Source organism: Anser anser, assembly GCF_964211835.1.
Source record: "Anser anser genome assembly, chromosome: 1".
Taxonomy (NCBI): Eukaryota; Metazoa; Chordata; class Aves; order Anseriformes; family Anatidae; genus Anser; species Anser anser.
Window position 1 is genome coordinate 96,474,640 of NC_139720.1, and position 23,086 is coordinate 96,497,725.

At 41.8% G+C, this 23,086-nt stretch overlaps 1 protein-coding gene across 8 annotated transcripts in view; it reads left to right on the forward strand.

Annotated features, from left to right (window-relative positions):
• The window catches only part of GRAMD1C (GRAM domain containing 1C), a 49,338-nt gene that overhangs the window by 7,395 nt on the left and 18,857 nt on the right, over positions 1-23,086 (forward strand). For 4 of the 8 annotated variants that reach the window (XM_083822563.1, XM_083822564.1, XM_083822569.1 and 1 more), the window contains 6 exons: positions 9,707-9,791; positions 13,586-13,689; positions 14,964-15,059; positions 16,255-16,335; positions 21,101-21,219; positions 22,331-22,451. In XM_083822563.1, coding sequence (XP_083678689.1) covers positions 9,707-9,791; positions 13,586-13,689; positions 14,964-15,059; positions 16,255-16,335; positions 21,101-21,219; positions 22,331-22,451 — 606 coding nt within the window. Of the gene's footprint in view, positions 1-2,169; positions 2,362-3,423; positions 3,557-4,323; positions 4,484-9,706; positions 9,792-13,585; positions 13,690-14,963; positions 15,060-16,254; positions 16,336-21,100; positions 21,220-22,330; positions 22,452-23,086 lie in introns of those variants that run through there. The other 4 variants (XM_083822565.1, XM_083822566.1, XM_083822567.1 and 1 more) reach the window with 4 other exon arrangements.

Here is a 23,086-nt window from a genome sequence, read left to right on the forward strand (position 1 = left end):
CAGGGCTTGAGGTTAAACTGGGGAGCAGAGAAATTGTCTGAGCTAAAGGATAACTCTGTGCAGGGAGAGTGACGAGCTCTCTTCCATCACATTGCAAAATTACGTGATGTTAAAATAGTAACTTCAGAGTTCATACAAACACACTTGGCTTATTTGTATTAAGTCTGATTTAGAACTTGGTCTTTTAGATCTTTTTTTTTTAAGATCTTTGTACGTTAGATAAAATTCGTGTTGAGAAGGAGAAAAAAAGGATGACTTGAATCTTTGAATTACATCCTTGAAATGAGGAGAGTATACAGGCTTGCAAATTTTCCCTAAAATGAAAAGGAGCTAGGCACTTAAGACCCTTGTCAATTTGACATTTACTGGTGTCTTGGGAAGATGGTGTGAAGCACCCTCTCTGGTAGAGGCATTGTAGGCATAACTTTACTACCAGGTGTGAGGAAGTTATTGCCAGCTATGGATGGTTTTGATGAGGATGTTGAGTAAGTCTGAGGTTGGACCACTTTGCCTCCTGGAAGCTAAAAGCATTTTAGTTTTCTCTTCTGAGCTGGGGAAGGTATTTTTTTCTATGGAAGTGACCAAATCTCTTGAATGTTTTTGCTTAGCCTTCTTGTTTAAAATCAAAGTGTTTGTTTCATCTGACCTCAGAGGTACTTTGTAGCAGTTATGTAAGTAATTATAGTTGAAACTGAAATCGTTAGCCTTGTTGCAAACTGGTTCACGCTTCCATACTCAGGTGTGTTTAACCAGTTGAAGATGACTTTATCTTATAAACAGGAAATCCCCTGAAACCACTTCACACTTCTGCCACTTCTAAGGCTGGAGCCACACTGGTACCCAGGCTTTGGTGGTGCCTTTCTGAGACCGTTTTGGATCCTCCTGCTCTCTTTCTGGTAGAAGGAAATCGTCAACAAATTTTTCCCTATGGATTTGCCTCTCGATATCTTGTGGCTCCTTTTAGCACACCGACATTCCCCGTGGTGTATCTCAGCTCTGTCTCAGGAAGGCAGGAGAGTTGCCTCGTTTTTCTGGTGAAACCAGTTGGTGTTATTTACCTGTGCAGCTGATCTTGGCAGAAGAACTGTGGGGCATCTGAAGTGCCACCACCCAAGTGCTTAATAGCAGTGAGCAGCCGTGGCTGGTAATGTGGCTGTAAATATGGCCCCATTGTATTCAATTGTCTTGTTCCTTGAGGTGTTCAGATTTAAATCTGATTATATGAGTGACTAAAATGCTTTGAAATCCATTTTTATTTTTTTTTCCTCCTCTCAGCTTCCTCAGCAGGGCTGTATGTAGTAGGAGAGGGATTTCTCTTCCTTGTGAGTCATTAGCTGTATCTTCAGCCAAGTGCCCAAGGGGATCTGCTCACTCCCGGCCCAGCCTCCTACACCTCCAAGTGGATGTAACACAGTCACCTGCCTCTTCTCCTGTGGCTTTGAAACCTCACGTGTATTGTGGCAGCTTTTTGGCCAGTGTTGCAGCTGGGGATGCACGGGTGATGCTGTGCCCCTCCGCACTTCAACACTGGGAGATGCTCCTAAGCCGCGCATTGATTCCTCCCTGGCTGGTTGTGCTCCCAGAATGTCCCCGAACACAAATCGTAGTCGGAGCCTGGCTCCACCTCGCTGCTCGCAGAAATGCAGCAGACAGGTCCCAGGTGAGACAGATGGGAAGGCACAGACAGCACAAAGAAAGCAGAGTAGTTGTGTGCCTACTGTTCCCCTTTGAGGGCAGACAGAGGTCTGACAGGCATGCAGAGCCCCGCATCCTCCAGGCAGCTGCTCTGTGCCTGCGAAGGATGGAGCTCTTGGCAGCGGTGTGCTCATATTGGCAGCTTGGCCCTGCATGAAGCATGCCCCAGTCTCCGAACTTCTGGAGCTCAGGCTGAGGAGGTGTCTTAGCAAGGGCTGTAGCCTTCTGCGATGCGGAGAGGAGGAGCACTGGGGACCAAGTGCTCCTTTCTGAGCTGGTGTTTCCCTGGTGACAGTAGTTTCCTCTGCTGTCCCCTTTGGGACTCCAGTGAACTTCAAGTGACCTGTGCTGCTTTGTTTGGTCTGCCTCCCCCAGTCTGTTTAGGTTATGGTCATTTTAGGCTGGAGCTCCTCCCCAGTCCCCTTACTTTTTATTTAACTGCTTCTCGCAGGGTTTGTGTGCTAGTTCTGCAAGACCCGAGTGTCTCTGTTTTCTGTGCTGGCATGCAGGCAGAGGCTGGCAGAAAGCTAGCTAGTGCTGCTGGATGGTGTCCAGCGCTGGCTCTGAATGAGTGGGTGAGGAGAGGGGAGCTGCAGCGACTGCCGGAGTGCTGGCCAGGGACTTGCGTGGACTGGAACAGACTGCAGCCAGCTAGAGGAGGAGGAGGTATGTGTAGGCTACGTGCATCTTCTGTCTTTACATTAGCTTCATGCCTCAGTCAGTTTTATTTCTGAAATTGAGCATATGCTTTGCTCCTCGCTGTACATGTCAAACTTGATTATTTTTTTTCTGCATCCAAATCAGAGTTGTTACGAAAGTACGTCGGCTTAGGAAAGTGCATCGCCATTTAGAAGAGGTTTAGAACACTTACTTGCAAGGAGGAAACAGTAAATACTGCAAAGCAATTGCTTCAGAATAAGCAGGGGATATATTCAATCAAAACTTTTTTTTTTCCAGAGGAGTTTATAATGTTCCTTCTGATAAGAGGCTTTCTTATCACTGATAAGAACGCATTTTCAGCTGCAGTGCATTTCCAGAAGGCTTAGTTTGTGTGTGCTTGAAGTGTGTTTCCTTTTGTGCTTGCAAGATGCATTATTCATTAGGTGCTGTTCCCTCTGGGTAGAGAGCACTCATGAAAACTGTATTCTGAGCTGTCATTTAGTAACATGTGTAGTTAAATTGCACTGCCGTTGAGTGGACTGTAGAGCCTCATGAGGTTAAATACAGACCTTGTTGGAATAGCTTCAGCTGAAGCTATGTGTCACTGAAACGTAGTGGCTTGGGAAATGGAGCTGGTTCTCATGGGGTCCTGAAGGAGAAACTGTGGAGATCTCTTCACATTTTCTAAATTGAAACGTTTTATTTCTAAGTTCTTCCTACTCTTCTCTATTTTTTTCTAATGAAAACTGTTGCGCAGCCAACTGAAGATTGAAGTTCTGTGAAGAACTTCGGATCTGTGAAGACCGTTCACAACTTCCATCTTTTGAACGTCAAGTCTTTAGAGTTTCCTTTCTGCTTGGGTGGGAAACCAAACTTCAATCTTTTTTTTCCACAAAAACGGTGTTTGTACCTTATTCCTAATGGTATAGCCTGGTTTTAGCAGCAGAGCTCCCAGTATTTCACATAGTGCTAACTTGTCAGAATTGTACTTGTGACAACTTTGGTTGTGGACTGGAGGCTCTTTTCCAAGCCGTGCTGCAACATGACTTGATGTTTATACTTGTGTAGGCACCGCTCAAGCATGAGACCTTCTGTCCTGCCCTCGGAGGGAGAAGGTGGCTGGTGAAGTGCAGGAGACGATCGGGCCTTTGTGAGCAGGATTCGAGGCCAGCCGTGCTCATGTCGCACCACGTGGTAAATGGTTGTGGTACAGCCTTTCTGATCAGTAGTCCAACAGAGCTGCTTTTCTGAAACATAAGGGTTTGATCCTCTTCTGTGGATATCCTTTGTCCTTGTTGTCAGGTCAACAAGGGCTTGATGAGGCTGAGGTCTGCAGTGGAGCTGGTGAGGGCTGGACTGCTGTTGAGGTGGTGCAAGTGGGAAAGGGGGTGAACAGATGAAAGCTGGGGAGTATGTGACACTGCTTCTGAGGTACTTGATCCACCAGTCTTCAGGCTCCCTCTTTAAGTACCTGATTTTAGTCAGTTTCATGAGACTGGGTTTTTCAAATACTTTAAGAGTGTGTCCAATATTTCAGAAGCTCTCCATAATGAAATATGTGAGATGTTTCTTGCTATGTGGATTTTTGGAAGCTACTTGTGTTAGAGCAAATTAGTGGTCTGTCTTAATTTTTTATTGTGCCTGTCCATGCATCTGTAGGAACTACTTAATACTAACACTTGTTTTAGGGGGACTAGGTACTGTCTTTAGCCTTGCGTGTGGTATCTTATGGATTTAAAAACAATAAAAAACTGGAAAAAACAGTAACTTGAGTTTTTGCTCATGACTTCTTCTAGTATCCCTTGACATTTTACGTGCTGTATTTCCAACAGAAGAAAGGCCCAGTTGCACTAAAATTCTTACTGGATGCTGCTCTGCCTGTACACAGATGCCACTGAAGGACAAAGCTGCCAGTGGTTTGTTCTCTGCTCGGTCACTAAGAAATGTTAAAATCTGTTTCTCCTTCAGCCTGTGCAAATAAGAGCGGGGTTGGGCTGCAGAAGGGGACGTAATGACCCCAGTGTGCAGCCCTGTGCCTGCCAGTGGCCCACTGGAAGAGTGCCCTGTGCTTAGGAGACTCCCCTCTCCGGAGAAGTTAAGGGTGATTGAAGAAGAGCATAAAATGAATGTAAGTAAAATGGTCCTGGCTCCTTAAACTCTTCCCCTTTCCCACTGTGGCTATGAGCTGGCTTCCATTTGCGTAAGAGAGTAAAAATTTACTCTTGGAGAGCCAGTTCCTGTGGATTACGGTGGCTGAACTGACCCTAGCAACAGTTGCTTGCTTTCTTTCTCTTTTTATTTGCAATGAATCATATGACCTATTAATTAAATACAACCGTGTGGACAACTACGTGAGATCAAATAGCTCTTTATTTAAAACAAAAAAAGTGGAAACTCTACACAGCCAGTCCTGAAGTGCATGGCGTACTGTACACACCACAGTAAGTCACCTGGAGTGAGGAGGTGTCTTGTGACTCCTTCTTTCCCTGTGGAAGTTTCATGTTTTTATGCTTTGAGAGAAAGGAAAGAACGGTAAGATACTGCTAGTACACCTTAAGAGTAGCCAGTAATTGGAGTTATTTCTAACCCAAAATTTCTCTGATTTTTTTTTTAAAGAATGGTTAGTGAAAATAAATCACTGTAAAGGGGTGGATTGATTTTATTTGCTCACGAGAGAGTTAACACAGAACAAGTCTGACATATTTAAAATACAGCCTCACACTTGTTTTCAGAAGAAATAGGAATCTGTGTCCCAGTGCCTTGAAAAGATAAGGGAGACTGGTAGTCACATGAATGTGAGCTTTCACTGTGTTTCTCTGCCCAAAAGCAAATATGAGTCCTGAATTTGTGTGTTTGCAGTGATTCCTGCAATGTTATGTCTATCTCTGGAGCTCACAGCTGAAGAACCACACTGAAAGTAGGAGGGGATTCAGAAGAGCCTTCACAATAAGTCTGCAAAAAATCTTGCTAATAGACCTGAGAAACTTAATGCCTTCTAAAAGAAGATAGGGTGTGACTTGCTCACAGTCTGGAAAGAGTTCACAAGGTGAAAATAACATTAATCAACAGACAGCTAGAACAACTACCCGTAGCTAGGGTAGATTCTCCATCAGTGGCGACTTTGAAATCAAGAAGATAAAATATGTATCTCTGTATGTATTTTATTTTCCAAGGGGGAACTTGATCATCACAGCTCTGGTTTTAAAGCAGGACTTAAGTCACAACATCATGCGTTATGGGTTAGATTGGATGGTTCTAATGGAGGCTTCTGGGCTGAAGAAATGACTGCAGTGGGATCTGTGTTTAGCTGATGAAAAGGCTTGTCAGAGTGGACATGTTGTACAGGTAGCCTCAGCAGAGGGACCACATTGTGCCGAGTTGTTCCTATGATTATAGATAAGTTTGCCTGTATCTGCTTTGGAGTACGTGAAGTCTTCATTTTGCTTGCCCAACGCTGCTAAATTACTTTTTTTCAGGGCTGTTAAGGCTCTCTCATAGCCTAATGAGGCTTTAGACCTGCTGAAAGTGTGGTGTTGCCCTGTTTTTTATATTTCTGCCTGTACAGATAGGTCTCAAGAATACTTTTGTTCTAAATCAGTCTTTTTGTATAAAATCAGACTCCCCTCTGACTGTGGTGTTCTTCTGGAGGCGTTTTTCTTTTGATGCTAAGCAGGATTTTAGATGTATTTGAATAAGGGAAAACAATCCGTTCTTCATTAGAAATGCAACAATTTTCCCAAGGGTAATTAATGTTTATTTTAATGTGCTAGGGTAGGATTAAAAAGTAATTTGTTTTCAACTGTGCCTAGAAACTTAATTGGAAACTACAGGTCAAGTTCTTCTGTGTCTGAGGAACAGCACATCAGGAGGTCTTTATTTAGAGGGGTGGATGGTGTGGATCTCTTACTTGTGAACTGAGGAGCAAGAGCAGTAGTCCATGTTGTTATGTTTAAGTGAAGCTTTTAAATATACGTGAGGAATAAATCAGGCAGCTTGTTCATAGGCTTACTGGAATCTGGGACCCCAAGCACATAGTAGTGACTGATACCAAGACTGTGAAGCTCAGTGGGAGGCTTGTGTGGATCTCTTAAAATCAGGTGAACTCCAAGTTTTATTACTCTGAGAGAGGTCATCTTACCTCTGCTCTCAGCTGTTTGTATTTATTTCTGCATGTCAAAAAATACAGAATGCAAATTGTTGTGTAGCGTGCGGGTTTGTGGTGTCTCAAAACAAGGACAAAACACTAACAAAGCAAATGCAAAATTATTAACTGCCATTAGCAAACTTTAAAAATGTGCACACAGATCTACTGAAGTTGACTGACTATTTGCATGCTTGCTTATATATGCAATAGAATGATTTCTGAATGATTAGCATTTTTATTGTACCCTTGGGAGAGAAGGCATACCTTAACTTTCCTCCACAGTTTGCTAAGTGGCTCAAATTCTTTGCAGTGTCCACACTTTGAAGGTGTAGATGTGAAGGGAACCTTCACAGGCTTTAACAGGCTTTCATCGTAGGAATAACTCAGGTTAGTCTTATTTAAATTGACATTATTTCTGGAACTTTATATAGTTGAACTCGGTCAATTTCTAAACAAGGTACAACAGTGTCCTGATTCAGTGTCTTCAAGTTGTTTCTGATTCCTACGTAGCTGTCTTTAAAACTTTCTGGACAGTGCTGAAGAGGTTTTTCTGCTTTTGTTGCTTTGTAGAAGTCTGGTGTATTTTGTGGCCTCAGATAAAGAACGTTAATATGTTGTCACTGGACTTAATGGTTTGCCTAGTGATTAAATATAGCATGCCCATAAATGCCTAAGATTATCCCGAGGCAACGTGTTTGCCCGATGACTTATAAGTAAACTTGGAAATACGCATGTGTTTAAAAACTGTTGTTTTCATCTGTTAAGCTCCCTAGTGCAGCCTATCTTGTGATTTCTTCTTTTAATAGCTGACGGTAAGTTTTGTAACCTAGAGGTGGCAACCTGCCCAAATCCTGCCATGTATTGGACGCTATAATGGTGATATGGGAGATACTGAATTCATAGAAATGGAAATGTCTCCTTTCCTTTGTTTGAAGGAAATTGATGTTGCCAGTAGTATTAAAATTGTCTCTGTTGTTTCCAGAGTCCGTTGACTGATGTCTTAATCACCAAGCCACATACTGAGTGCATAATAATTACAGATCTAAGTAAGCTCATTTTCATACAAAATAAGGAAAAGATAAGGTTAAAAAGCTTCAGTGTGCTCATTTTTCTTCTGATTAGATAAGGATTCAAAGCAGGCTCTTCATAAATGTCCTGAGAGCTCCATGGAAATCTACTATTAATAAGAGCATTTCTTATTGCCTATTTGCCAATCATGTGACAAAGAACACTTAAATGCCAGCAAGGGATTCTCAGACAAGCTATAGCAGGTTTTATGCTCTAGAGAATTATTTTTTTTCCTATGTAAAACTCAAGATATCTTGAGTTTTTATTCTTGGAGCTGTTGAGCTGGCTGATTTGAGCATTAGAATAAAATTGTCTGTGATTCTGTAATGCTCCTGTTCTCTTCCCCTGATACCTTTTGTCTTACAACCACTCTTATAACCACATGCTCAGTTTCTGTACAGCTAAATATATATGTCTCTTGTATACAGCATGTTTCTAGAAGTACTTTCTCTTAAAAGCATGACTAGAACTAGCTTAAGTACAGCTATGGAAGCATACAGCTTAGAGGACACGTCTAACATTGTCCTGTTGATTGCACCTAAAACTTACTTTTCTCTCCCTCCCTCAATGCCTTTTACACTACAGTGCTTAGAATATTAGTGGGCAGACATAGAGGCTTTCTGTTATTGGAGGCTACAGAAGGTAATGTTTAGGAACTTATCTTTTTAAAGCTGAACAGAGTCAGACTTTGCCCTCACTGTGTTATATTCACTTAAACACCTGGCCTTGAAGTTGCACTCTTATGTTCTTGTGGCGTTCCCAAGTGTAGGTAGATGAGAGAGCATCATAGAACATTTGTGGGGAAATCTTGAGCCATGAGACACAGGAATGTCTCCTGTGGGAAATGGCAAAATGTGAAAATGGTGATGAGGTGGTGGCACTACTGGGACTAGTTTATTAAAAGAGCTGGCTTTGTTCTGCAGTTCTTCTGGAAACAACCACAGACATACTGAAATGGTACTGACCAACTAGTGTGCTACAAGAGGGTGCTAAAACTGGGTGGTTTTCAGTAAACATGCTGCAAAGTCTTATGGTTAAAAGTGGTTCTTTTGCCTCTTTCCTTCTTCCCCCACCCTGAAAGTAAATAGCCCCTGGTCTCATGATAGAAATGGGTTTAAGATGTGCATCCAGTTTTGGAAGGACTCAAGTCCTCAAGGACATATAGCAGCTATATGCTGTTCAGACCTTTAGAAAGGTGTTCAAGAAAACAAACCACCACCACCAAAACCCCAAAAAATCCAGGCTGTAAAAGAGGCTTTTTATGGTATACCTGGTTTTGGTACCACCTGAAAGTGGCTTATTCCTGTCTTAGCTGTAATTTGACTCAGTCGGTCACTGATTTGTACAGTATTTTCTTCAAGGTTTTCTTACTTTTTCCCAGCTTTGGGACTACAGGAAGGCCCCTAAACTAAGTGGCCAAAACCTGTTACAAAAAAAAATGAGACCTTGTTACTACTGCAAAATTACTACCAAGTTTAGTCTTCTCTGAGTTTACCACCCAATTTTAATCTTATATGAGTCCTAGGTTGTGATCCCCTTAAATATGGGGTGGAACATAAAACAGATCAGGAGATCAAGAGCTGATGGTGGTGCTGCTATTTGTGTTTGCAGGAATAAACTTTGGCCTTTATTCCTGCAGGCCTAGTTGTAGTAACTGGCAAAAATCCCTTCTGTAGTAACGTTTTTCCCCAGTGGCGCTCCAATTAGAAATTGGTATTATAGGTGGTGTTTTCTTGTCCAGCTGATGGCCTGTGGGAGGACCCAATCTTCTCCGTCACCTCCTGTGCTGTGGCTTTGCTGCCTCTTCATTGAGTCTGTGCTAGAAGAGGTTGATCTCTGCAAAGGGCTGTGGTGTGCTTGTGAGCGAAGCAGGTTGCTGTCATGCAGTTGCAATGCCTCATAATTAGCATCTGGCCTGATAAAAGGAACAGTTTGGACCCTTCTATCCTAAATGCTGGGAGCACACTCCTGCATAAGAGCATAATGTTACAGTGACAATCCCATTTAGATAGCACCTATTCTTTATTGCTCGTTTGATGTCCATTTGTTCTTGAAGATAAAGTTACAGATCTAGCATGAGGACATTTGATGGTTGAAAATAAATCTGTTTGCTTAACCTTTTACCACTCTTTGTTGCAGCTCTCAAGTTCCACTTACAAATATAGGAGCGAGGAATTCAAGAGGCAGTTTTCTCATCTGCCAGATTCAGAGAGACTCATAGTAGGTAAGACATAATCACACCAAAACTGCTTCTCTTATGACTGATAATTCCAGACTGCAGCAGTGCCAAGGCTTTTTTTTTTTTTAGTAGCGTATTCTAACTGTAGCTGAGAACTTCCTGTTCTCCTGTCTCTGAGCCACCAGGACATATCTGCAGGGAAAGTCAGGTCCAAACTCCTCTCTTGCACTGCCTGCTTTGTCAAAAGACGGGCTCCTTTTTCCAGCTGAGAAGTGAAGGAAACAATACAGGATCCTTTGGTCTATCTGTATATTGGATGAGAGCTTCTTAATGTGTTTTTCTGCTGCTACTTTTTAGTGGGTGACAAAACACCTGCTGAAAATGGTGAAGATATGACCGACAGCTGTTAGGTGGCAAGCTGGAAAGAGAGGTTGCCCTGCAGGGTCAGGGTGAGTGCTTAGCAAATAAGCTCAGCTTACGTGCATTGCCTTGTGCAATGCAAGTGTGCGAGGAACAGAGGCAGAGTTAAATCCAAAGAGCACTGCACTTATTTTACGTTGATGTGGTTTCTGGGACTGAGTGATGCAGTGGGTGCTAGTAGTTTTAAGACTCTTTTCAAAGATAAATGCCAGCGATGTGGCCTTTTTCTTTGAAAGAGGGCTGGGGCTGTTCAGCCTGGAGAAGAGGAGGCTCAGGGGATCTTTATCAATGTAAATAGATACCTGAGGAGGGAAAGAGGATGGAGCCAGGCTCTTTTCAGCATTTCCGAGAAACAGGACAAGAGGCTATGTGCAGAAGTTGGAACACGAGATTCTGTCTAAACACCAGGAAGCCCTCTTTTTTTTTTTTTACTGTGACAGTGATGGAACCCTGGCACAGGCTGCCCAGAGAGGTTGTGGACTCTCCCTCCTTGGAGATCTTCAGAAGGTGTCTGGACATGGCCCTGGGCAGCCTGTTCTAGGTGGCCCTGCTCGAGCAGGGGCAGTTGGACCAGATGACCTCCAGAGGTGCCTTCCAGCCATAACCATTCTGTGGCTCTGATGAGGTGGCTGCAGGAGTAGAAGTACAACTCAACTTGAGGAGCAGTGGTGGTGAGAAGTGCATGGGGATGTGGGGGAAGCGAGGCAAGTGGCAGAACTTCAGACTATGGTGCATAGCTTCTTGCCACTGAGATGTTCCTTTTGAACTCTGACCGCCAATTTTGCTCCAGAGCAAAATCCAAATAATGCAAGTGTAAAACCCTACCTCCTTTGCCTGCAGTGCTACATCCTATTCCCTCTTTTATTGCTTGCCTTGCAGGTAAGTCTAGCTGTGCTGCCTGAGTATTGAATAACAAATGCACTGTCTAAGAATCGGGCTTTGTTTTTATACAAAAGTGGCATTGTGAGTATTTTCTAAGTTCTCTCTCATCTTATGCAACCTTCAAGGCACTGAATATTGAGAGGTTGTCAGTACATGCTTGTAGTGTGCCAAGTTCCTTGCAGGTTAATGGAAGAGGAATTGGAACTTGCACTTGCACAGGAAAAAGTCACATCCCTCCATCCTTTTGCAGCCTTAGAAGGAGGCAGTTATCCTCTGAAATGCCTGTCACATTTTTCAAATAGTTGAGCTAAGTACAGAAGTAAGTCAACAGAAAAGGATATTACTTCAAAGCTTTGGTTTGATGTTTCTCCTTGCACAGGACAGATTTAAAAGCAGTGGAGCAAAATCTGAAGCACAGTTTCAATGAACAGACCAGACCGCTTAGGACTTGGAGAATGATTTGGTAAAGGGTTAGTCTGAACAATGTAGCAGCATCTGTTCTATCAGAAACAAAGTTGTTACTTTATGAGGGTAAAAAAAAAAATATATACATAAAAATTAGTGCTCCTTTGCAAAGACTCCTTGCATCTTCTAAATAAAGAACTGTGCCTCTGCTTGATGCAGAGGAACTTTTCCCAGGCTTTACAATGCTCAAAGAAGCAATTACTTGCTGCAGTTCATCAGAAGAACGGTAACTGTTCTTAACTTAACTGCTTAAAAAAAACACACAAAACTATTCCACCATAATAAACACTATATACAAAGATTATATGATTTTTTTTGTCTATTATAATGAAAGAAATGAGTTAGACTTTCAAAATGGGAACTTAAAGGAGTGCCACTAACTTTAATTTGTCTGAAAATATTGTTTACAGGCAGCATCTTAAGTTACTGGATCTGATAACTTAAAGGAAGAGATTAGCATTTTTCCTTCTTGTTTTGACATCCTCTTTTGTAGGTAGGTCATGGTGTTGCTTGTCACTTGCCTGATGCTCCCAGGGGAGTCTTTTTATGCTAGTTCTGCAAGAAAAGAGGAAGGGTATTTTCTTTTTTATGGATGTCAAACCTGGTATGGATATCTGGCTAGTATGTGGATGAGGAAAAAGGAATTAAATGGTCGCATAATACTAGGCAGTACTTAAAAGGTCAGAATCAGTCTCCATCCTCCAAACAAACATAGAAATTGGATAAAAACTTCTTTAGTACTGTTTCTTTAAAGTCCTTAACCTCAAACTCCTACTGCATTCACCTCCACAGCCCTACAGTATTTTGGTATCTGAGTTGTTAAATTTTTAATATGCACTTACATACACTGGAAAAAAGAATAATTTTAACTGTTTGGAGTTACGTCTCCAAGGGCTCTTATACATGCCTCATGCTTGTTGCAAGAAACTTTATTTTCACTTGATTGTTTGAAGGAGAAATCTGAGAGAATTCTTAAAATTGTAGTAAAAGCTCCTGCAGATGTAGACTTACTGTGAAGTTAGGATGGTGAGGGACTTCTGAACCTCTTGCAACTTGGACAAGAGCTATATTCTTCATTGTGGTGTATAGAAAATCAAAATTCTAGCAGAGAAAATACCAGATAAAATGCTTTTCAAAATAAAAGGTGAAACTCTTTGATACCTCTACAGTAGAAGTTGTTAAAGTCCTGTGTGAATAGCTGTATTCTATGTATCTTCTATATGTAAGGTAACCTTTAGGTCAGAGCTTCCAGAAGGGGCCAGTCTGTCTTAGTTTTCTTGCTGTATGACTAAAGAGAGCTTTGACACTTACTTCCATAGGCTCAGCTTAGTGCTGAGTACTTCTGAAAATTTCTTTTGTTTTACTCTTTAGGCTCTTAAATTATGAAAATTCTCCTCAAGAATTTTTTAAAAGTGCAACCAAATCCTCTGCTCTTGATTTTGATTAGCAGATACCTAATGATGGGTAACTTCTAGATGAAAAAAATGTTATTTAATAGGAATGTTTTAGCCAGTGACAGTGATCGTAATAAAAATAAGTCAACTGCTGAAAATATCTCTTGCCTGAAGAACTGGATTGCTTCAAGCTGTCTTCTAGTGTCTCACTTTGCAGATAGTTTTAGCTAGTGATAGGATCTGTCTGGTGAAAAATTAACAGTACTTCATATGTTGTAGTAAGTTATGTAGGAGTTGACAGTATAATCTGTTGTACTATAAAGTGGTTGTGCATTCTGTTTTATTTAGGCACTCTGAAGTTTGACTTAGGAATACAAGGAAGACACATTCACAATCTTGCCTGATACCTCTCCTCCGAAAATAAAGGATAATGTACAGGGGGTTGGTACATGGAGTGTTGTCCTTTCACAGACATTTCCATTGACTCTGATACTGGGGTGTTCCCAGAACAGTGCTCTGGATGCAACCCAATGCAAGCCTGCCTTAACAGACTTGAGAAGAGTGAAAGAAATGGCTTTTTATTTGAATTGCAACAACCTTATCTCATTTTAAGTTAACATGTTTGGGTCTATTGAGCTGTGGCAAATGAGTAAACTTGTTCTTTCTCTCTATACGTAGATTACGCCTGTGCACTCCAGAAGGATATCCTGCTGCAAGGACGTTTGTACCTCTCTGAAAACTGGCTCTGTTTCCACAGCAACATTTTCCGATGGGAGACCACAGTAAGATCGCTTGGTGCAGTTGAATCCCACCTCTTTGTCCTGGGCTATCAGGATATAGGACTTTTTTGAGGGACTCTTATGCTCTGTCTGTCAAATTACAATGAGTTAAAAGTGTTAAAAGCAGTTGTTGCACTCGCTGTAGGAAAAGAAACATAAATCAGCGAATGAGAAAGGTAAGATAGCCTAGTTAATAGGTAAGGGAGTTGTCAGAAACATTTTACAACTGTGAGAATGCTAACCACTTGAATTCTACTCTGTGCTCTGAAGTACATAGGACAGGCAACAAATAGGCGATGTACTTAAGACAGGAGGTATAGAAATGCTTAACTAAAAAACAAGCTTAGTTTTGTCAGATGGATTTGATGATCAAATCTTTCTTATTGCAGACTCCTTATCTAAAAAAAAAAAAACAAAACTCTAGAAATCACAGCCTTGAATATATAATCTATTCAAAGACTAGTTTTCAGCCAAAACAGCATACATCTTAGTAACCTGCTCCTGCTTGCCTAGCAGTGTGATATTTTGAGCAGTATCTTAAGGCAATCTGAGCTCATCAGCTATATTGGTAGAGCCAAATTTTGGGGCCTCCTTAGCAGGGTGCTAATGCAGATAGGGAGAGTAAGTAGAAGGCCTTCTGCGCACACAGGAGAAAGCAAGATCCAGCTGTGTGTTCTTCCTTTATCTAGACTGAACAGCAGCACAATCTTACCTTCAAGGGAAGGCTGGTCAAAGTATAAATGCTTGTTGCCACACTCTTTTAAACGGAAGCATTTCAAGTACTAATACATAAGGCAAATGCACACACGTAGGAAGATTTCCAGTGTCTGGGCTGCAGATAAACCTCTGTACAAATGGACTAGACTACAAACTTTTTGCGAGATAACAGAGACAAGATGGTCTGTTATTTGATCTATTCCTTCCCTGTATGACATACCGAGTGAGATTGGTTTTGGAGTCTGTGTGGTTTGTATGTGGTTAGGGTTGTGCCCTTGATCCTGGAGTGCTGCTGGAGAGGTGGAAGAAAACTACTTGCTTCCCAAGTCCTAGTATGAAATAAGAGGGAATTGCTTTTAAATCTTCTTAATTTGCTTCTACTTTGGAATGCTTACTGTTAAAGTTAGCAAATGAAGACAGCAGTTGCCTCCATAATCTCATCTGTATTTCATCCAAGTGTTTAGGGTTAGTTTAAGTTCCTCTAGCAAATTCTGACTCTGTAAATTAAAATAACAGTTAAACCTAAAAAATAATAATTATTAAATCTCTTTTCTTCTTAGATTTCTATTGCCTTGAAGGATATCACTTTCATGACAAAGGAGAAGACTGCTCGGCTCATTCCAAATGCTATACAGATAGCAACAAAGGGAGAGAAGGTGAAAATGTGTATTTAAATACTCTTCTTTTAAGTGATAATTTCCAGAACAGAGCGCGTATAGTTTTTCATTTGAATAAGTAACTTTCACTGTCACATCTTTAAATATGACTAGGACTAGACAACGGACTTGGTAGTTTGGTCCCTGTGCACATTGGCTTGATAATTCAACTTTAGTAGTGGAGTCTGTAACCAAACTAGTGTTGATGCAGTAACCTGAAGGGGGTTTTTGTCTTACTGATTCTCAAAGGAAATCTGCTTAAAAACTAGAAGTTTAGGACACAAATTCAAAATGTCTTTGAACTAGAGATCTGTGTTCTTATTGGATTTAAGTGTCCCAGAAGAAAATTGCTGAAAGCAAAACAACCGTTACCACAGGTTTTAAGTCATGGAGAAATCTACCCATAAACCACACAATTTTATACATCGGGAAGTATAGTTTTCTTGGGGGTGTGTTTAGGGAAAGCTGAAAAGCATGATTCAGAATGCTCTTACATGCAATGTACTTCATGATATCTCTTATGTCAATACCTTGAAAATAAGATTAATTCTTTGCTGGGTACAGAGAGTAGTTATAGTTATCCATGGTAAATCTGGAGCTGTTGTTTGTGAAGGTGTTGACATTTCCTGTTGCTTCATTTTTGGCTGCTCCCTCAATTTCTTCTAAAAATACTAACTTCCTTCATTAAGGAAGATATTTCTTTCACTGGTAAACAGACTTTCAAATGGGAAAGATTTTAAAACTACAAATGATGGAACTAATTTGATCTCCTGTTTTGATTATCGTAATTTCACATCTCGTGAAAAAAATAATGAAAGGAGTATGTAGAGTTAGGATGGAAAGGGCTGTGGCCTGTAAGAAATAGGCATGTGCGTCTCTGATTTGTTCCACCCCCCCATTTGGAAGTGGGAGAAAGGTTTAACTGTGTGTGTAGTTGAGGGGCAGCTCTTTTTTATGCAAAAGGTACAAATGATTGCAATTGGGTGCACAGAAGAGCAAGGGTCTTTATATACTCTGTGGATATTGGGGAACTAACTTGCTTTTTAGAAGTGATTAAAAAGTGTGGACTGTGAGGAATACGAGAGGAACATTCCATTGGCAAAAACCTTATGGTATTTAAGGAATAAGGAAACATTCTGGCTTTCTTAAAAATACCTACAAGTGAGTTTTTTGTACCTTTTATTTCCTTCTGCAGTTTTTCTTCACATCATTCAGTGCAAGAGACAGAAGCTACCTCAGTATTTTCCGATTATGGCAGAATGTGTTGTTGGATAAGGTAAGCTTGTAAGTGCTGGTACCTGGGGTTAAGTAACAAAATAATCTTTTTCTAACATATGTAGATGTGTCTTTAGAGGATGAGAGACTTTGCTTAAGAAGTTAGCTTTTCCTTCCTGACACAGAATTATAACCTGGTGTTCTTCACCTCCTTGTACTTTAGATTACAAATAAACTTTGTATCCTCCCCTTCTTTATACTGCCATCTACAACTTTGCTGTTTATGGAGCATTTTGTCTTTGAAGACAGGTAGCATGATTCTCTTAACTACCAACTTAAGCAGATGTTGGCATGCATTTGTTTCACATTTTCTGTGGCTAATTTGTGACCAAAAGGGCAAGAGACTTTTTTCAGGGAAAGCGTTTTTCCTTTTTAAGGAAAAACCCAAAAGTCACCTTCTCAGATAAGTTAGCAGAACCTTTGCCAACCAACTCATTACAATTCCCCTGACCTTGAATAAACGCAACAAAGGCAGGCTGAATGATATAAAAGTGTATCTTGGCAACTCTGCTAGTTAGCTTGATGTATATTGCAATTTGTGGGCACTTAAGCTAATCTTCTTTCTAAAAATATGCTGACACTTTCTTTTGCAGAACATCAATGTAACCAATGCAATTTTTGTAAACCAATTCCTTCCTGTTTATGGCTCTTGTTGTTTAAAAATTCCAACACGTTTGCAATTGAACACTGAAATATCCATATATAACTCCGTAGTGCGGTGGTCCCCAAAGGCTTAAAGCTGTTGTGATACTCTTATGTGGTTGCCACAGACATTTTTGGGCTGCTTTAAAATTCAAACCAAAGATGCCTTTTATAAAAAAAAAAAAAGCTGAAAATCAAGGAGAGTGCCAATTAAGGCAAAATTAATCTGTTTACAGCAAATCTTTACTGCTTATCTGAACTGGATCAAGTTATAGAGGGGATGAGGGGAGAAACTGACATTTCTAGAATTGGATCCACCGGTTACACTACAATGACAGCTGTTCCCTGACCTGTTGCTAAAAGAAAGCTGGTAATGCATCCAAGTAGCTTTGCTGCTTCTCCCAGCTTCCACATGCAAACCCCCACACCCTCAAGGCAAGGGACAGCATACATTTGAAAGGTATCTCATAACTTCTGAAGCTCTGTCATGGTATACAGTGCTGTGAGTGTGTGAAGCGTGGTGTTTCTGGGATCCAGTGGCCAAAGGGATCCCATCAGAATTTGTGAGGTTTGTGACAACATACTGAATCTCTGGAACCAATTCCAAAAGGAGCTGGTTTTGATGTTTCTTCTGCTAGCAGTTAAATATTTTAAAGACTGTGGATAATTTAGTTATTCTCTGGAGTATGTCTACTAGACTAGGCATTGACATGCAGCTGTTAAATTATGAAATAGTTATTCAGGTCTTGTCAGAAGTAAACTCTGAATGCAGCCATCGCAGTATTGGTTTGCGCCACCTGATGGTAGATAATCCCAGAGTTGCAGGATTTGGATCCAGGGGACTGGAGAAGTATGTGCTTCAAATCATGTTTGTGCAGAGGTCACTTTCAGTCACTGATTATGGCCTCTTCCTGGGCTTTGAGTTTGTGTTATGAGATCTTGCTTCTGAAGAGTGACCTATATGCTTTAACTGAGATGCACTAAGCTTTTACCCCTTGCAGAACTTCTCAGTAGGGTCAGCGTGCTCTTTCCCAGATCTCCATCTTGTGGCCATTCTGCATTGTAAAGTATCACGTGTCATAGACAGTTGAACAAGTAGCCTTCTGTAAAGTCTGCCTTTCTAATAGAAAATTACTTGCCGTTTGCCATGCATTGTGTAGGAGGAGCAGTAAGTGCTATTCCATGCCTGAGCTTAGTTAGGCCATCAAGATGCTGTCCTCCAAGTTTGTGTCGCTGTTGTTGTAAGGATTCCAGGTCATCTTAGTTGAGCTGGAATTACCTAGCTCATCGTGTCTCCTTCAAATTTTGCTCAGAGTACAATACTCTGCACTTGATGCCCTTCAGATGGGAATCAGTGGGTACCTTCCTCCTACGATGGCCCCTTCTTAGGATTTCTTTTTGAAATGTCCTTGTGAAGATTTCTTTTTTTTTGTGGGGGGGGGGGGGGAATCCAGTTTTTATCTATTCCTATTGCAAAATGTGCTCAGAGTGAGCCCTTCAGGTTTTTAGCTTGCCATTGTTTTTTAAATGCTCCTGCTTGAAGGGGAAGCATCATGGAAAATAAGGAATCATTAATGTAGGTCTGGAAGAGACATGACACCGACCTTGATAAAACAGATAGCTGCTTCCACATCCACTGAGGCTTTCAATAATGTATCATCAGTTTATAAAATCAGCCAGAATTCCTGTTTTGCAACAGGCCTTCCAGATTGGTAAAACAACATTACTAATGGCTATTAATGATGGTAAGAGCAATGGCATGTATACTATTGCTTTGTTTTCCTAAAGTTCATGGGTGTCAAATATCCCTTAGTTTGAGGGAGAAGGAAAAAATTAAAATCTAATTAGGCAGGTCATTCAAATCCTAAACAAACTGTTTCTTATTTCTAATGGAACAAGATCTTAACTTAATCGGCTTCAATTCCCTTGAGTCCTTTTCCTTGGAGTTGGATTTATTTTCTTATTGTTCTTATGCATTGCTGGGTAGAGATTTGCACCAATCTCCAAAGATGATGTAGCAGGTAAGTCCAGAGGTGTGAAAAGGGACCAGAGTTTTTGCTGAGCTGAGAGGTTCTTGTGGCAAAAATCTACTGGGGCAGCAAATCTGCCATCCATGCCAACTTCTAGCGCAAAGTTGTGAAAGAGACGCTTTGCACTTTTGTGTGCAAAAAGGGTTGTTTTAGAGGTGAAACAGGGCTCAGGGTCGATTCTGACCTTTGTGCTCAGTAAGTGAGAGGGGGATTTCACTGTTAGCCTCCATTAATCTGTGATTGAGCAGTCAGACAAAATTCCATGTTAAAGTTCCTTGGTGGGGGAGTGTGTGTTTGTATTTGGGGTGTCTCTGGAGTAAACCTGCATGGACTGTCTTGTCTTGGTCTGTCCGTGGGGGTAAAAATCAGCAGCTTTGCTTCTGCCAATGGTATTTTGTAGTATTGCTTGTTCCATGCTGCCAGTTTGACTAGCGTGAAGCAAAGTATTGGTATTTTATGCTCCAGGATGAAAGGAGAAAACTATTCTAGCTGTTTCTTGCAGCCTTACTTTTTATAAAGAACTGAGGAATAATCTGGCATAGACCATCACCTCGAGTGGGCAAAGCACTCCAGGTTTAGGTTCAAGCTTCAGAGCCTCTCAAACCAGAACTAATTTGACACAACAGAGTAAGGTGTTCTGGTGTCGGGCTGTGACCCTACTACACCCAGCCATGCTCAATATATAATAATCGAGCAGAGTGCAAGAAGCCTGTTGTTTCTAGACCCGGCAGCTATTAAGTTTGTTTTCGGAAACCTACAGGAAACAGCTTTATTGGTTCCCCAAACACGCAGTTTTGTTGCTCTGCCTGAGGCCGAGAGGAGCAGGGCGTGAGGGGGCCGGGGCCTGGCGGGGCGCGGCGGGCCCGCCGTGAGCTCCCCGGGGCTGCCCCCGGCGGCCGTGGGGCCGGGCCCGGTGTCCCGGGAGCGGCGGGGAGGAGCCGGGACGAAGGACCGGGGCCGGGACCGGGACTGGGGCCGGGCCAGGCGGGAGGAGCCGGCGGGGCGGTGTGTGTAGGTGAGCCTGGGCGGCCGGCTTGGGGCTGGCAGGAGCCGCGGTGCTGTGGAAAGGGCCGCGGGTGGAGGGAGCCGGGAGGCGGGGAGGATCCTCGGAAAGGGCCTTCAATAATGCACGGCTGCTTGGAGCGATCGGCTCATGCAAACAGTAAGCAGGACTTGTGTTACTGCCTGACTGGCACGCTGCGGTTCCCTCGGTCAATATGGATCGCGGCTCAGGCGCATTTTCCGGTGTGATGCCTGTCGTCTTCTTTGCTAAATCCCCAAACCTCATTACCTCCTTTCCTTTCTTTCTACTTTCGTTTTAGCCCTTTCCTGCCAGGAAAAGTGGACTTTGAAACCTGTTGCTTACTTTGCCAATTGGAGTTTGTCATAGTGCTGTCACTTCCCTAATTTTCCTGATGATCAGAGAGAGCCCGAATAGATCCCAGTAGCTGCGGGAAGTCGTGCAGCAGGGCAGGCAGCTTACGGGGAAAGAGAGGAGCTAGCTGTGGGTCAGGTGAAGTAAAATAGTTGCTTTTGCTCTGGAAGTGTTAAAGGGGGGTTGTGGCAGTGTCCCACCTTGGCGAGATGGGCTGACGGCTCACCTAGACACTGCTGCTCGTAGTGACTGAAATGTTAGCCTCTTACCGCTGGTAAAGTGGTCTGAGCATCCCGAGGAAACAGGCGTGTTATCTATTAAACAGCTTGTCCGGGACCAAAGAGGCAGCCTCTGGCTGGCTGTTGGTCGTGTGCCGTATCCTGTGAAATTCAAGAGGGAGCTGCCTTGAAGGTACCTGTGAAAACATTGGTGACAAACGAAGAAGCAAGTAGTAGCTACAAGTTTGTTTTTTCTTGAAATACCAGGTTTTTAATGTCTAGTGTTACTGGTTGAACAGTGGTGGGTTGGGAAGATGGAGTAGACGGGAGTACAGTTCCCCAAAATGCTGAAATCCAATCTTGAAATGTGATACCTAAATGCTTTCAGACCTTGTCAGAAGTGAGGTTAAAGGCTGTGGCGTAATTCAAACTTCTTACTGTTTTACCTACCGTGCCTTACTGCCCCGTACCATAGTTCTTGACTAGCTCGCTTTCTTTCAGAGGCTGACCAAGCAGGAATTCTGGCAGCTGGTGCACCAGAGCTATGGCTCTGAGCTGGGCCTGAACACCGAGGAGATGGAGAGCTTCCACTCATCGTCTGAGGACAATGGGCAGTCTCGGTAAGAGAAGGCTCTAAAGCTTATTGAAAGACTCATGGAAAAGCAATGTCCTCTTTCTTTGAAATTGTTTTTCTGAATTGCTTCTGTAGCCTTACTGGAAGGGATAAACTTATAGTAAAGACCTGAACTGCATAAACTGAACTGCATAAAAACTTAATTGTGCTCATTGTTTAAAATAGTAGGAGCACAGCTGAGGCCCCTTAGGGGAGGCAGATAGGAAGACCTTGCTGTCCTTGGATCTGCTTGGGGGGAGGGCAGGATAGCTTAAATATCAACTTTTTTCCTGGTACTACTTAGTCAGGACCTATATGCCCTTAAACAATACGGAAGGGCTGAATGGAATGGAGCTATATCAAATGTTTTAATGCTTTTTCTTTCCTCCTTGGAGACTAAAACGCTTGCTTTGCTTTGTTCTTCTGACGTCTGAGGTCTTAGCTTGTTTTTGTATGATGTTCAGCTTGAATTAGGAAGCTAGAAGAAGATAACTAGATTGTTTTTGATCTGTTTTGTTGATTTCTCAGAACAAAGGTGAATTAACTTATGAACAGTCAGTGTAATTCTAGTAACAGGGCTTTAGTTTTGTATCTGTATGTAAGCAAGCGTGGCTCTCTAAAACTGAACAGTGTAACTTGCATCTTCTTTTCAATCCTGCATTATCTCAGCATGTTTGTTAGGGGAAAAAAAGTAAATTCACTGCAAGCTTCAGAAGATGTCTCATTAAATACTTCATGGTTTTCTACCTGTAAAAAACGCAGTACTTTGCAACTCAGGAATAAGGGATGCAGGAAAAAATCTTACCTCAAACTTTCTTCAGACATTTTCTTCCCAAATTTGTTACAAGCTACTTCTGTTTCCCATTTTCTCACAGTGCTTACTTTCTCTAATTCACTGGTGCTCAGTTTTGCTAACCTAACAGGCAGAAGCTGGATTTTTTTGGTGGTTAGGGTGAGGAACATGGCTTGAGAGATTAATAAGATGGAGGAATGAGTTGGTAGTTTTTAATGTTAGCTGAACAGCCATGGTTTGAGAGCAAAAATCACACATGAAAAGCTTTCTCTGGTTTTCTCAGCTTTTACAGCTCCAAAGATATCTTCCTTTTTCTTTTGGACAGATCCAGCGTTTGTGATGAACCTGGAGAAAGGGATGACAAACTACCTAAAACAATTGGTTTAGTTCGGGAACCCACACTTCAGACAGAAGGAGAGTCACTCAGCAGACATGCACTGTCAGGAGTAAGTGTTGACCTTCTTGCTATTTGTAACTGATAAGCATATATGCTTAACTCACATATCTGTAAGCGTAAGAATGCATGGGGTTGTAACTTCTGAAATTCACTGGAAGTTCACAATAGTCTAAAAGGTTTTCACATCAGAAATTGGGTAAGAATATTGTCAGATCTCAGGAATATCTTCGGGAAACAAATATTTGTATAAGATGTTGGTATGAGTTTCAGCAGCATCCTGTTGCTAATTCACTGCAAATCTGGCCAGAATGCTGAGGTTTGGGTCTTGATCTTCACAGCTGTAAAAAAAAAAAAAATAAATAAAACTGTTTATCCACCTTCCTATAGACCCAGTGCATTTTTATATAAGTGCTTTGTGAAAGAAATGCTTTCGTTTGCATTCTTAAAAATATAGATCTCCTCATAAAGATACCTTGTACATGAAGATTATAATATCCTCATGTACATCCTGTACATTCTTGGTCTGTTGCCGTGAAAGACTGAGACCTTCCTTCCCCCTCCACATCCCCTAAATTAAATGTTGAGAAATGTTTCAGAAATGGAGGGGAGAAAGCACCCTTGGAGGGGTGAGTATTCCCCTAATCCCTCATGTTAATAAAACTGTACAGGCATAGGTGTTTCATT